General features: G+C 33.5%; 1 protein-coding gene across 1 annotated transcript in view; it reads left to right on the forward strand.

The window, feature by feature from the left end:
- TRDN (triadin) overlaps positions 1-12,295 on the forward strand; it is a 389,840-nt gene that overhangs the window by 272,933 nt on the left and 104,612 nt on the right. The window contains exon 23 of the mRNA XM_013063299.2: positions 10,810-10,860. Coding sequence (XP_012918753.1) covers positions 10,810-10,860 — 51 coding nt within the window. The remainder of the gene's footprint in view (positions 1-10,809; positions 10,861-12,295) is intronic.

The following is a 12,295-nucleotide window of genomic DNA, read 5'->3' on the forward strand; positions in this document are numbered from 1 at the left end:
AGCTCAAGAACATCAAGCTGCTAATTATGCCTTTTTGTTTTAATATTTTGTTCTGCTCTTGCTATTATCTCGAAACCACATATGGATTCGATCTTTTTTCCTTTGGAAATCTTCAATAGAATGTATATTCTAAGCTGTTATGTTTCAAAACAAAGGTTTTTCCTGTTTTTTTCTTTTTATTGACTTTTTCTTTCATTTATAAATTAATTTTCCATTAAAGACTTGTTTAGGAAAAAAAAATTGACATACACTACCTTGAATAAAATTGTATAAAAACTAATTGTTATGCTACATCTTATAACAAATTAATGGAGGTTAGCCCCATTCTCTAAAAGTCATATTGCAAGAAATCATATGAAATCATTGACTCCACGTTCATTGTTATTTTCTCCTTGTAGTGAATGAAATTATACATTTTTGGTCAAATAATTTCAGGAATGAACATGAAAATTTTATCACTATTCTACATAAAATTACCTGTGTCTTATTGACTATTACTGCCCAATTTTTAATAGAATAATAATGTAGTATAAACTGATTGAAAAATGATTTTTAAAAAATGAAAATTTAATTCAGATCTTTGGAATTCAAAAATGGCAAAATGTAAGTTAAGAAATTTTTTTTTCATTATTGTAACTTACAAAGTTTGGATTTTTATTTTATTTTTTTCTTATACTAGAATAAAGCCATACACAGCATCAATTGTCCTAAAACTCTTGGCAATAACAATCATGGTGAACAATTCTTAAGTTGAAGTTAGAACTTGTACTGTTGGTCCTTGAAAAAAATAACTGATAAAAGCCAATGGTAATTAAAAATATTAACCTGTTTGAACAGTGGAGTATAGATCTATCTCAAAATAAGCTATCTGCCTTTCCCATAGTTTATTCTGTGACATTAGGCTAGTTACCTGCTTCTTTTATAATCCAAGCTTATTTCACTAAGCAATCTCTAGTGGAGCTTCCAGTCATAATATTGTCTAATTCTCATTTATAAAAAATATTTACTATGTCTGAAGCATTTCCACTTTGTCCCAAATTCTGAAGATAGACTTATTTTTCTGATTGTAAGTATAATCTGCACAAAAGTATAAATACATGAAAGTCAGATTCAGATTCGAAAATGAAAATGCTTAAAAATACTATGTAAATCTACTAAATGGAATTGTATTATTTGAAGTATTTACTCTGTTTACATTTCAAAATATATGCTTAAATCACACTTAAGAATCAAAAAGTATATCTCTGGAGCAAAGCATGATATTTAATTAAATGAAATGAAGATTCTCTAAATGTTATTTAATCATAAGTGTCAGTAACAATGGCGCACAGGATATAGAAATTATGTCCTTGACACACATGTAACAAAGAAACTATAAATGTTGAAACATAAGATGTTGTCTCTGGAGACAGGAGAATGTGGATAACACAACTGTGGGTGGCAGCCACCCACAGTGGGTGGGACTATTTCCAAATAAGATGACAATGACTTTCTACATATTGTTGGTCAGTTTATTATGTATAATGTTCTTTTATGAACAAAACTTTATTAATTACATTGGCATAATACTAGAAAGAATATCTGGACTTAGCATCTTCAAAGATTATCACAGGAAGGATATAAATTTAAAATCTTTGGTAGGATACTATAGTTCCCTTCACCACCAATTCTCCATGTGACTTTCAAGCTTTTGCTCACTGCTTCTCCCCTACTTTGTATATCCAGCAATTCAGCCACATGAACCTTCACACTCCATGGTTTGTTTATGTTGTTCCTTATGTTGGAGATGTCTTTCCAATTCCTCCTTAATGACAAACCTCTTATTTAGTTTCAGAATCCACTACAAATTCCAGTACTTCTGTGAAATCTTTTCTCTTTCCATCAGGGGATGTTTGGTAATCTATATGCTATGGGCCTCGATCCCTGTGTATGTGTCTCTATCATCCAGGTAGATGCATTCTGACATTAACTGAACTCATTGCAACCATTTATGCTTTTCCAGCTCCCAGGACAAAAGAGGCACTGAATAAATGTTTACTGAATAAATTGAGTTTATCTTTTTAAAATACAAAAATGAGTCCTCCTTTTAAAATATTGTTCCCAAGTGAAGGAACCTAAATGAGGGTCCTTGTTTTGCAGGGGATCACTTTGTCACACTAACAAGCACTGTAGGAAGGAGAGTTTCCAGGTGTTTTGTTTGTTTGTTTTTAATGGCATTAACTTTTGTTTTACCTCAACTAAATTGCTTTGGAAAGTCTGGGACTTCAATTTTCTTTTACATGTACATATATACAACAACGTTTAAAGTATTTTTAGACAAGAACTTTATTAAAAAAATCAAGGAACTCTAATATATAATCAAATCAAACAATGAATTAAAAAATTAAACATTGGGATTTATTCCTGTTTGCATATTGTTTCAACATTTGAAAAATCAATATAATCCATCACAATCCTTCAACAAGCTGAAGAAGAAATGCATGATCCTATTAATGGGAACAGAAAATCATTTGAAAAAATCTAACACCCATTAATGATTAAAACTCTTAGCAAACTGGGAATAGAGAAGAACTTCCCTAACTAGATAAAAAATATCTACAGAAAACCTACAGCTAATGTCAGAATTAATGAAAAACAGAAGCTTTCCCCCAGATAAGAAAAATGGCAAGGATACCCCTCTCACTTCCTTTATTTAACATTGTACTAGAAGTACTGGTTAATGCAATAGGACAAGAAAGGGAAATTAAAACTTACCAACTAAGAAGGAAGAAATAAAAGAGTTTTTGTTCTCATATGATAAGTATCTGTGTGGAAAATTCCAAAGAATCAAGAAAAACCTCCTGAAATTAGTAAGTAATTATAGCAAGTCTTCAGGATACAAGGTTAATACACAAAAGTAAGTTGCTCTTTTATATGGCAGCAATAAAAAATCAGAATGAACAAAGTTCAAAATGTAGTACCATTTACATTAGAAATAACAAAATAAATATTTAGATATAATTATAACAAGATATTTGTATGATTTATATGAGGAGAACCACAAAACTCAAATAAAAAAAAAAAGAGAGAACCAAGTAATGAGAATTATTCCATGTTCATGGTAGGCAGGCTCAAAATTGTTAAGATGTCAGTTTTTCATCTATAGATTCAATGCAATCATAGTAAAATGACAGTGGATATTGACAAACTGATATTGTAGCTATCAAAAATCTTATTAGACAGTTTCTATGGAAAAAGACAAGGCCCAAAATAGCTAAGACAATAGAAAAACAAAGTTGGAGAACTGACACCACTACTTCAACTTCAACTGTATATAAAGCGAGAATAACCAACATAGCATGGTGCTAAAATAGTAGACTAATAGACTACTACTAATAGTAGACTAAATAGCAGTGCCAAAATAGTAGACTAATAGATTGATGGAACAGAATAACCCAGCAATAGACCCACAAAAATATAGTCAACTAAGCTTTGACCAATAAAGGAAAAATGGTTCCAAAGAGAAAGTATAATCTTCTCAACAAATAGTGCTGGAACAATTGGACATCCACAAGTAAAGAAGAAGAAGAAGAAGAAGGTGGCAGAGAAGGAGGAGGAGGAAGAAAAGAAGAAGAAAAAAAAAAAGAGGGAGGAGGAGGAGAAGAAAGTGGTGGGGGAGGAAGGGGAATAAGGGGGAGGGGACGGGGGAGGAGATGCAGCAGCAACAGCAGCAGCGGCATCTAGACACAGACTCTACACCCTTCTCAAAAAATAAATTCAGGGCTCCTGGGTGGTTCAGTGGGTTAAAGCCTCTGCCTTCAGCTCAAGTCATGATCTCAGGGTCCTGGGATTGAGCACCACAACGGGCTCTCTGCTCTGCAGGGAGCCTGCTTCCCCCTGCCTCTCTCTCTGTCTGCCTCTCTGCCTACTTGTGATCTCTCTCTGTGTCAAATAAATAGGTAAAATCTTAAAAAATTAAAAAAAAAAAAAAAACTCAAAGATGATCATAGACCTAAATGTAAAATTGTAAAACTCCCGGAGGATAACAAGAAAATCTGGGTGGCCTTGGCTTCTGGCAATGGCTTTTTAGGTACAATACCAAGGGCAAAGCCATGAATTAAAAATTTATAAGTTGGACTTCATCAAAATTAAACATGTCTGTTCTTCAGAAGATACCATTATGAAAACTTGAAGACGAGACATAGGATAAGATAAAATGTTTATTAAATACATATCTGATAAAGGAAAGTTATGCAAAAAATAGGAAGATGAACAACTCCTTTTAAAAAAATTGGCACAAAATCTGAACAGATACTTTACCAAAGAAGATACACAGATGACCAAAAAAGCATATGAAAAGATGTTCAGCATCATACATCATTAGGAAATTGCAAATTAAAACAATGAAATTCTACTGTATACCTATTAGAAGGGCAAAATCCAAAACACTAATAACATCAAATGTGGGGAGTATGTGGAGCAACAGGAACTTTCATTCATTGTTGGAGGGAATACAAAATAGTACAGCCACTCTGGAAGACAGTTTGGTGGTTTCTTATAAAACTAAATGTAATCTTACCATACAATCCAGCAATCTTAGTACATACCCAAATGACTTAAATACTCGTGTCCACACAAAACCTGCAAACAAATCTTTGTACCTACTTTATACATAGTTGCTAAAATTTGGAACCAAATACACTCTTCTATAGGTGATTAGATCATTAAACTCTGTTACATCCATACAACGCTACTTTTTATAGTACTAAAAATGCATGAGCTATCAAGTCACAGAAAGACACAGAGGAAACAAATTCTAAGTGAAAAAAAAGCCAGTCTTAAAAGTCTTCTTATTATATAACCCTAACTACATGATATTCTAGAAAAGGTAAAACCACGGAGATGGAATAAATTTTAGTGTTGTCAGAGGTTTTGGAGGAGGGAGGGATGAATCAGTGGAGCACAGGGAATATGAGATTATCCAATTTGGGAAATTCAACATCCAATATTTCTTATACAACAAAAAGTAAAATGCTAGATTTAAACTTCCAGGAAAAAAAAATGCTAGGTAAGTATTAGATTGGAATATATGCTTTTTTTGATGATAAAACTGTCAAATATCAGCTATTTCATTTCAGTTGATAACAGCTATGTTAGGATTAAAAGTCAGGCAATAACTAACCATAAAAGATGATTATAATGATTATTAGGTTTTTATGTAAATATCAAAAGGTAATTTTCCTAATACAATGTGGTCAGTATAAAATTGACAAATTTATCAGTTTTTTAAATAAATAGTTATTGAATTCTTAGTATGTATCAGATGACATGGTCTGCCTTCAGAAGTATTGGGAAAGCTATGGAAATCTGGTAGTTATGGAGAACAATTGATGTGATGTGGTGATGCAAACATGTTCACTGTTCATTCTGAAGGGGCATCTGACAAGCTATTTAGTTTATAAACCACTATTCTCTTAGTGTATAGTCTAGTAGTTTAACTCTACCTTTGTAGTTTGATGGTCTGGGTTCAAGTTTCCCACCTCTGTTTAGTAGATGTGACCTTGGACAAGTTTTTGCCTCTTAGCTTTTGCTGTCAATCTATGAAATGTAGATAATACCTAACTCACTGGAATGAGTGAGAAATTAAAGAGAGCAACTCGAGGTTCCTGTAACAAAAGTAGCACAGACAGGGTGACTTAAATAGAAGTTTATTACAGTTCTGGAGACTAGGGAGTGTAAGTTCAAAGTGCCAGTCAGTTTGGCTTCTGGTAAGAGTCCTCTTGCTGGTTTGCAGACAGATTCCCTCTGATTATATACCTGATGGAGGAAAGAGAAAAAGAGAGACGGAGATCAGCTATCTCTTATCTCTTTTGCAAGGGTACTATTCCACTCATGAGGACTCTAATCTCATGACCTAATCATTTTCCAAAGCCTTGCCTGCAAATACCATCACATTGGGTTTTAGGTTCCCACATAGGAATTTCAGAGGGACACAAACATTCAGTTCATAGAAAGATCATATGTAAAATGCCTAAGGGTATAAAATAATGCTTCATCATTGTATGTGAACACAAGAATGACCAAGACCTAGCTTTGCCTGCCACCAAGCAAATTGTATCCCTGTAATAATATTTTTTCTTTAAACAAACATGAGAACTTTGGCATCCTGGCTGGAAAATAATTACATGAGAAAAAATTAATGACTAATAAAGTTTTCCATGAAAAACAAAATCTTTTATAGTAGATTTAGGACTCTGTAGCTAATTCTGTGCCTACAATGTCCTAGTTTATTTCAGCTCCCAAATATATAAAGAAGTGCTTATTTTCCTTTTTTTAAATCATTGCATATTGCTGATCTTCCCAAAACAGCTGGGCAGAGTTGAACAAAAATGACTAAAATGCACCCCACTGAGGTACTTTCCAGAATTCCAATCAGTATTCTGATTATTAATGTGTAACGAGGACCAGAATATTAAGGCATGTACAAAGGGTCCATTCTCTGCAGCCAAACTGTACAGCCTAAAATCATCACAGTTATAAAGTTCAATCAGAATTTAATGTCAAGGGATATTTAGATGATTTCAGGAGAGTCCCTCAACTAAGATAATTTGAAAAACTGTACTATTACAGGGAAAAGCTCATCAAAAGGACGAGAATACCGAATCCATTGGACAAGACTTTCTCCCCCATTGTGATTGCAAGATGTGTATTGAACAAGTTCTAATTCTGTTAGCTGTTTTGAATGTTTATGCTGTGGTCTATGTCACAGTTTTAATATTATTAACACAGCCTCGCTTGCCGAGATCTCCACAGCGCTTGAGTAATGCAAGGAAGCCCTTCGGAGGTGTATTTATAGTATTATGTAGTTGGTACTTTCTGAGCTCACTCACTCTTCCCACTCTGTATTGATTATGAAGCTTAACTTTCAGAGAATAGTCTAATTTGCCTTATATATAATATCTTGAGGAACACCTCAGCACAGTCTCCAAGTTCTGACAGCATTGTCCAGATGTCATTCAAAGCATATTTCATATTATGCTCTTCAATTAGCTGTCCAATTGCAGGTAGATGATAATATCAGTCACAAAATTATATTCTTTTTTAATAAAATGTACGATTAAGAAAGAAATGCAATGAAGGTTCCAAGGTTAAAACAAAAAAGATACCAACATGTAAATATAATTGAATTGGAAACATTTTTAATTAAAGATTTTTGAACAGATATTTAGAGAAAAGCATTTTAAAATGTTGCAATTATATGTGTCAAGTGCTGTAGCCCACAGAATAGGGAATGATTAAATGTATCATTAGGACAAAGACAAAGTTAAAGATAGCTTCCCACCAAGTCATATTTAATTACAAAGTTAATGGACAGTGTCCCAGTAAAATTAAACTCTGACTACATCTTTTAAGGAGGATTCAAAATTATTATTGAATAAACATCAATATATTATATTTTCTTTCATGGGAATTACAAGCACAGCTTTTAAACCATTTAGAGAACTTGAGAATACTTTTTTCTGTATTGATTTATAAAAATTATATTTTGAAGTTTGGAAAAATATTAAATTCTATAGAATGCCTTTTCTAAAATATTTCTGATTTGTCAAAAATTATGTCTAAATGAACAGAAAATAATAACAGATGCATGTAAAGTATCCACATAATAAATATTTTAAAAATCCATGCAATTAATCACAATTAAATCACTTTAGGAGCAATATTATATCACTTTAGGAAGCAGTAGAAATGCTTGAAACAATTTTAATATTTTTGATGCTATGTGATGTATATTAATAGTCATATCCCAGAAATTATCAAGTATTATTAAACTTATAAATAGAGGTCTCCATATGGTTCTTTAGAACTATTCTTTCCATTAGAAGAAAAATCCTAAACGTTTGCTACATTGAAAAAAATATCTCAAATCAGCTGACATCTTGTATCTTCAAAAGAGGTAAGAAAGACAGTTTTTTAAAAAAAATGACATTTCTGAACACCTGATTAAAGCTCGCTGGGTAAGAAAGGTTAACAGTTTTGAGTTTGGTTCTTTTCACAGCCAGGAGGCTTAAATTGTCCGATGATTCTGTTAGGCTTTTTAAAACTTCCAGTTTCTGTTTCCCTTAAAATATAGTTATATGTGATATTGATATCAAACCATAGTGCTCCAACAAACACTTTTAATATCCTAATGTCACTAATAATAAATTGATATTGAACTTGATTATTCAGAGCAATGAAAAATAAATAGCAGTCAGATCAAAGACATTCTTATTTGTGCTATTTCCTTTAAACACATTGCTTGAGGTTCAAAATATTTATGCTTGTGCTATGGAAAAACTCTAGTGCTTATTTCCTCCGTTATAAGATTGTCCATTATTTCAGTTTTTTGTTTTGCGTGTTTCACAGGCATTAAACAAACAAACAAACAAACAAACAAACTCTTTAGAACACTGTTGTTATAGATGGGATTTATCTTCTACAGGACCATGTTAGAAAAAAAGCAAATACTATTGCCTATTTCTTAATCTTGATTAGATATATTCAATTCCTTAACTTTAAAAAAATCTGGGTCTCAGGTACCTGAGTGGCTCAGTCAGTTAAGTGTCTGACTCTTGGTTTTTGCTCAGGTTACGATGTCAGGGTCATGAGATCTGGCTCTGCACTTGGCGTGGAGTCTGCTTGAGATTCTCTCTCTGCTCCTCCCTCTTGTGCTCTCACTCTATATATAGAATAAATAAATAAATATTTTAAAAATTCCTAGCCTTATTGGAATTGAGTATGTTTCTCTTAAAATGAATAATTTTTATCTAGTAACTTATTTAAAACTTGACTTTCATTTCTATTTTGATCACAGTTTGTGTGATTTTAAAACTTTTGATAATAGCTGATCAAAATGCATAAGATTAAGTATATTACTACCAATAAGTGAATGATATTTCAGTATAGACAAATTATATAAGATTGGATTTAAAATATACAAGCAAAACATTATAATCCATCAGTCTTTTTTTTTTAATTTGTATGTATCATGAAGAACTAAATTTTTAACGTTCTGGTTTATTTTGCCTTTGTATACTTAATTTATTCATGAAGTCAAGTCAGTATATGTAAACAGTAATAAGATTTGTTTGGGGGATTCAAAACTCATGTTACTGATTATATTGTTAGTTTCCATTTATCAGTGAGACTGCAGGTTGCTTTGCTTCTCTGCAACACTTGCATAAAATCTGCACTTTACCTGTGTTTCCCACTATTGGCTAGACATTTCCTTTTTGGCTATCTTGTGGACACACGAAACATAATACATTCAAAACAAGGATGGTATCTTTCTCTAAAGGCGTCTATTTCTTACATTTCATATCTCAATTGATGGCAGATTATCCTTGTGCATGTGAAACATGTACAAACTTCAGAAGCTATCTTCAGTATTTTTAAAATCTGTTCTACATCCTACATCCCGGTACACTATTAAATTGGCATTTCCTGACTAGTGAGATTCTACTCATTTTAGGAGCCTAAACCCAAATGGCCCCTTCTCAGTGAAAACCTTCCCAATTATAAAATAGAGCTATTAATCATTTCTCTGTTATCTACAGAGCTCCAGTGGAGAACTTACAGCATGCTGCAGTATGTTGTTACTTATTAGCCGATGGTTTCAAATGCTGTTTCTGTGTACAGACCACTCCAAAACGTAGTGGTATAATTTACACAGACAGTTTTACTGTGCTCATGATTTAGAGGGTCAGAAATTTAGGAAGGATCAACTAGGCAGTTTTTACTTGGGTATCTCATATGATTGTAGGCAAATGTGGGCTTAGGCTATAGTCATCTAAAGTGATCATCTTCTGGACATCTGAGACGATACACTCACTTAGCAGTGAAGCTGGAGGCTCAGCAGGACCTATTGAAAGGGTGCCTGTGTGTAGCTTTTCTAACATGGTGGTTAGAGTACTAACCACCCAGTTAGTGGTGGTTAGAGTGGTGATTGGAGTACTTACCTTGCGGTCAGCTTCCTCCAAGCTGTTGTCCCTGGAGAAGCAGGTGGAAAGAACTTGGCTTTCATGATTAGCCCAGGAAGTCACACGCATAACTTCCATTGCATTCTGTTGGTTACACGTGACTCACACAGCCGAACTGACCAATGACCAGCTCAAGCCTCCTCCTGCTCTCTTCTATCTTTCTAAAATGTGTCTTGCTCTCCATTTTCTCCATGTCTATCTAAATCTTTTCCATGTTCAAGGTCCGCCTCAGTACCACCTGCCAAAGCCTTTCCTGATCCCATCATTCAGCTGGGAGAGACAGGGCCCTTGTGGTTAAGTTCAGAGAAATATCAGCTCAAATTCTAGTCCTCCTGTCTCAGCCATGTGACCTTGGAAACTATTTAATCCCTTTAAGTGAAAAGCAGAAATAATAACAAGATCCACCTACCTTACAAGGTTGTAATGAACGTTGAATGGTCAACAGTAGAGAACGCTCCCTATGACATATAGTGAATAGACAATGTTAGCGACCATTGTTATATCTTCTTTCCTCAAAACCCACAGCATCTTATTTTTACCTTTAATGTGTCTATGATAGTTTTCTAATTGTGATAATAATTCGTGGGCTTATTTTGTATCTTTTGCACATTTAGTCGATGTTTTACAGGCAATTTATAACAGGAGATATGTCTGTCTTGAATACCAACTCAGAGCCACTCTCTGAGTTGTTAAGCTTCAGAAAACAAAAACAAAAACAAAAAACATGAAGAAACTTGCAGAGCTGTATTTTTTCTTTTTTTTTTCTGTGATTCCTTGTAACATGTTCTTCCCATGATTCCTCTTGCAGAAATTAGAAAAGAAAAATCCATGAAGACGTCTTCAGTTTTGAAGGATAAAGGTAATAGTTCAATTTAATATAACACTAGGAATTTATTAGCAAAAATATATGGAAAAGACCATACTACTTTAGAGTTATCTCCTTTACAGATGTGTGACCCCAAACTGCCCAGGTCACACTCATATATTTGAAAACTTGTATTTATTGACTTAACCCTTAAACATTTTCTTCCAGTTCACTGTGACTTGGAAATGCTCTGATTACAATTTCCAAAAGAAAGAGTAAGGATTTTCCTTAAATAATGGAATGCATAAAAAGCAAATTTAGAAGGGAAGTAAAGGTTAGAAAGAAAATGCCACCATGCGCTCTGATTCTCTCTTTTTCTATCCATTCACAAAATAGGTATTTAGTGCAGAATCATTCCACGCACTTGCTTATCTCTGGAGAAATAAAGATGGCAAGGCAAGTAATAGGGAGGAAGACTCAAGAATTAGAGCGTTGAATTGTTCTTTTCAAAGACTCTTAGTCACATGACATTCTTATTTAAATTTTGTGATCCCAGTCTTTGCAATGGACTGGCTTTCCTTCCTGTCCATCTAAATCCCAGACCTCTTTCTAAGACTAATGTGCACATATAACATCAAGACTTCTCAGACTACTTCAACTTTCACTGAACCCTCTCTGAATTCACAAACATATATTTATTATCTAATACAGATATACATATATGTTTTGTATTAATTAGTAGAAATGTCACCTACTTAAGTATCAAGAGCTAATAATATTCATGTTAATTTTTTAGATGGACTGATAAGTACCACATTTGATAATTACTTTCTGTGCATCTAATATACAGTAATCAAAACATGTGCTCACCAGACACTGGGAGTACAAGAGAGGCGTGGTCTTTACAGTGGAATTTATAGTGTTAATTACATAATTAATTAAAATGGAAAGAATTATGGAAGAGATATATGGGGTGCTGTAAGAGACTCTACTCGGGTATGCTAATCGAGTTTGGGGAATCAGAGGAGACTTTCCTGAAGAAGTGATATTTAAAACTTGAGTAAGAAGAATGAGGAATTAGCCAGGCACAGTGTAAGAATTGTTTGAGGGAAGAGCTTTTTGCCAGCCACATAGATATGTACTTTATACATTTTGCTTCAGCAAGCTGTGCTTGAGATTTCAATTGTTTTATAAACAAAGAAGCTGAAGCACAGGTAGATAATGTAAGCTACTCGGTATCTCATTGTGGCTAAAAGGTGAGGGCAAGAATCAAAGTCAAGCCTTTCAGACACTAAAATTCACCTTTTCATTTTACACAGATACTGCTTCCTCCTTAAAATAGCTTTCTTAAATATTTGTATTCTTCAGAGCCATTTTGCTTTCAGGGTAGAGTTCATTACCTAAGTTTGAAAAACCTATTTGACACAGATACATTGGCTCTGCTGTATGGAAAAATAGTCTTATTGGGGGGGAGTCTCCAATTAATTCC

Source organism: Mustela putorius, unplaced genomic scaffold (assembly GCF_011764305.1).
Source record: "Mustela putorius furo isolate JIRA1106 unplaced genomic scaffold, ASM1176430v1.1 tig00003863_pilon_pilon_pilon, whole genome shotgun sequence".
Lineage (NCBI taxonomy): Eukaryota > Metazoa > Chordata > Mammalia > Carnivora > Mustelidae > Mustela > Mustela putorius.